This window comes from Chiloscyllium plagiosum, chromosome 34 (genome assembly GCF_004010195.1).
Source record: "Chiloscyllium plagiosum isolate BGI_BamShark_2017 chromosome 34, ASM401019v2, whole genome shotgun sequence".
Classification (NCBI taxonomy): domain Eukaryota; kingdom Metazoa; phylum Chordata; class Chondrichthyes; order Orectolobiformes; family Hemiscylliidae; genus Chiloscyllium; species Chiloscyllium plagiosum.
This window is the reverse complement of record NC_057743.1, coordinates 7,969,807-7,971,288: the sequence shown is the minus strand read 5'-3', so window position 1 is coordinate 7,971,288 and position 1,482 is coordinate 7,969,807. Positions and strand designations below refer to the sequence as shown.

The 1,482-nt window shown below is 60.1% G+C and overlaps 1 protein-coding gene across 2 annotated transcripts in view; it reads left to right on the top strand.

Moving 5' to 3' along the window:
• The first annotated feature begins 34 nt into the window (after window positions 1–34).
• The window catches only part of LOC122540188 (EKC/KEOPS complex subunit LAGE3), a 10,275-nt gene continuing 8,827 nt past the window's right edge, over window positions 35–1,482 (top strand). For both annotated transcript variants that reach the window (XM_043675539.1, XM_043675538.1), the window contains exon 1: window positions 35–117. In XM_043675539.1, the coding sequence (XP_043531474.1) occupies window positions 71–117 (47 nt within the window). In that variant the 5' untranslated portion in view covers window positions 35–70. The remainder of the gene's footprint in view (window positions 118–1,482) is intronic.

Here is a 1,482-nt window from a genome sequence, read left to right as displayed (position 1 = left end):
TGGTCTTTAACACACCTCTACCCCCCCCCCCCCACCCACAAATGGTTTCTCCCGGTCTCTCCAATCCAAGATGGCGGCGGACCCGGCCGTCGCTAACGGCGGGAACCGGCTCCGATTGTATCCTTTCGTTTAACCCGAACCCACCCGGTTTATGGGAGGTGTCTGAAGCGAAGTTTCGGTCGCTATGGTGGGGTGAGGTGGGGGCCAGGAGAGTCAGAGGGAGAGGGAAAAGGCCGAGACCGCCATCCCCTCCATGGCGGACGTGCTGCTCGCTGAAGCCTCTGCGCGTGTGCAGCGCCGCGGGGCCTGACGGGTGTTGTAGTCGCCTCCCGAGCGCTGTCTACCGCGCATGCCCTGATGCTCCCGGCATGCCGCTTGTTGTAGTTTGCCTCCTGGTGGCAATGCCCAGGTGCCCCCAGCATGCAACCTGTTGTAGTCCGCTTCCTCGTGCGCATGCCCAGAGGCCCCCAGCGTGCAGCCTGTTGTAGTCCGCCTCTTAGTACGCATGCCCAGAGGCCCCCAGCGTGCATCCTGTTGTAGTCCGCCTCCTCATGCGCATGCCCAGATGCCCTCCCCAGAGGCCCCCAGCGTGCAGCCTGTTGTAGTCCGCCTCTTAGTGCGCATGCCCAGAGGCCCCCAGCGTGCAGCCTGTTGTAGTCCGCCTCCTCATGCGCATGCCCAGATGCCCTCCAGCATGCTGGGAGTTGTAGTTTATGCCCCTCCTGCTCAAGACCTGAATGGAATGATACTGGAAGAAATTGCCTTGCACAGTAGTTACTCAAATACGTTTAAACTTCTTAACATTGTTTAAGTTTTTTTAAAAAAAAATTCACACAACACCAGGTTATTAGGAGAAAGTGAGGACTGCAGACGCTGGAGAGTCAAGCGTCGAAACGTGTTGCGCTGGAAAAGCACAGCCAAAGTCAGGCAGCATCCGAGGAGCGGGAGAGCTGGACCTTTCCCAAAGGATCCTTCCACATCCGGCGGAGATTTTCCTGCCCCTCGAAACACCTCACCCGTTGCTCTCCATGTGGTTCCCCCCCCTCCGCGTCGGAGAGACGGGGCGCCCAACTCGCAGAATGTCTCCGCGAACATCTCTCGGACGCCCGCACCAACCGACCAACCCCCACCACCCACCACCGTGGCCAAACGCTTTAACTCCACCACCCCCCAACTCCGCTGAGGATGTGCAAGTCCTGGGCCGTTCTCCAAGACGCCCGGGGGGGGGGGGGGAGAACGCCTCATCTTCCGCCTTCTCCAACCCAGTGGGATCAACGCTCCAGTTTCCTCATCTCCTCCCACCGACGACATCCCAACCCTCTGACTCGGCACTTCCTTCTTGAACTGTCCCACTGCCCTTCCCACCTACCTGCTCCACCCTCCTCTCCAACCTATCACCGTCTTCCCCTCTAACCTGCATCCACCTAGCGCCTGCTCAGCTACCTCACATCCCTCCACAACCCCCCCCCCCCTCACCCCACC